This window comes from Acyrthosiphon pisum, unplaced genomic scaffold (assembly GCF_005508785.2).
Source record: "Acyrthosiphon pisum isolate AL4f unplaced genomic scaffold, pea_aphid_22Mar2018_4r6ur Scaffold_10455;HRSCAF=11060, whole genome shotgun sequence".
NCBI classification, from domain to species: Eukaryota; Metazoa; Arthropoda; class Insecta; order Hemiptera; family Aphididae; genus Acyrthosiphon; species Acyrthosiphon pisum.
In genome coordinates, this window is record NW_021758730.1 from 1 (window position 1) to 1582 (window position 1582).

At 27.7% G+C, this 1582-nt stretch overlaps 1 protein-coding gene across 1 annotated transcript; it reads right to left on the reverse strand.

The window, feature by feature from the left end:
- Positions 1 to 22: 22 nt before the first annotated feature.
- Positions 23 to 731, reverse strand: LOC100571948 (protein AATF-like; the record flags this gene model as incomplete). Its single annotated transcript, XM_016809408.1, is given in 3 exon segments — positions 23 to 105; positions 108 to 226; positions 298 to 731. Coding segments are annotated over 3 exon segments (636 nt in total), but the record flags the coding sequence as incomplete, so codon positions are not given.
- Between the last annotated feature and the right edge of the window lie 851 nt (positions 732 to 1582).

Here is a 1582-nt window from a genome sequence, read left to right on the forward strand (position 1 = left end):
GAGAATACATTTAATTTATGCATCAAGTGTCAACCAGTATTTTTTTACCAAATAAAGAATTGTATAAATCCTGTTTAGCTTCATCAGACCACGAGGATTGGTCATTGGCGCCATGAAATTCATCAATTTTGTATGAACAGTGTATCTGAGCTTCCTTCCTTTAGTTGATCTGGTATCAACTTTACGCTTCATTTTACTCCTCAGCTTTTGTAATTGTAACCATTGTCTGAAAATAGTTGTTTTTAAAGGTTTTTGTTTATTAAAATGTCTACATAATTACTTGTATGAATAACTTACTTTCCTAGTTGAGATGAATCTGTGATATCAGCAGTTTTATTTTCAATATAGTCCCTAAGTAATTTGTGATAGAAATCATCATCATCAAATATTTCCTGATCGACATCGGTGTTTATTGATTCTGGATTACCAACAATGCAATATTTGGATCGTTTGATTTGAGTACGTTCAATTAACCTAGTCTTATCAGCCATTATTTGATCAATTTGTAATAATGTAGGTTGATCAAAAGCTGAGAAATCTGATTTTGCAGCTTTTCCTGATGCGAGCTTTGTTCGTTCATTCCAAAATTGTATTGTCTCATCTCTATAAGGTTTGAATGATTCATGATGTGCTTGCAAGACATGTTCAAAGTCTTTATGATTCAGTTTATTTGTCAACATAGTAGCTTTGTCTTTATCACTATTAAGATAATTCACATAAATATTATTGTACTAGTAAGGTTTTTGTAATAAATCTAGTTCATATACCCCAAATCTCTAAAGCAACCCTTCTCAAGTGATTTAATTTTTTATTAATTAATAAAATATAGAATAAATCCAGTATTATAAATTTGTACATTTACAATTTCAGAATATATGAAATAAAAAACAGTATACAACTTAATTTTTTTTAAATTATAACTGACTTATAGAGTATAGTATGCATTCTACCGGCCAGCTATAATACATAATTTCTTATTGGGAAATATACAGGCTTTCCAAATATTAGCACCTTGATTATCAGGTGCGGTTTACTTAGTAGTTTATCTTTATTAGTTAATTTACAATTTTTGGCAGAGAATATGTATACCCAATTTAATTAATGCATTTTTAAAGGAACATGCATGGCGTGACTAGGATATAATAGTAACAGGGGCTAGAGTTCTAGAAAACCAAAGTTTAAAATAAACCATCAAGACGTGTCTGAAATGTCAAAGGGGAGACATTAAAAAAATTTAATCAATAAAATAAGATCAATATTAGATAAATAATATATTTTTCAACTATAAAAAAAGTAAACTTAAACTAACCATAATATGGCTATATTTTATAAATATTTATAAAATATCATTATCGATAATTGTCTATAATACATATTATAGGCAGTTAACTGACTCTGTTTTGGGTCACAATCAACGTATATTTTTATTCATCTGATACATACCCGCACATGGTACATCCACAATATTAATATTATATTATATTATAGATATATAATTTTTAATTATTTAAGACATAGAACCTATGATAGTGTTTTTTATGCAAGGAATTGAATTTAAACCAGAATGTGCTAAAAAGTAAAA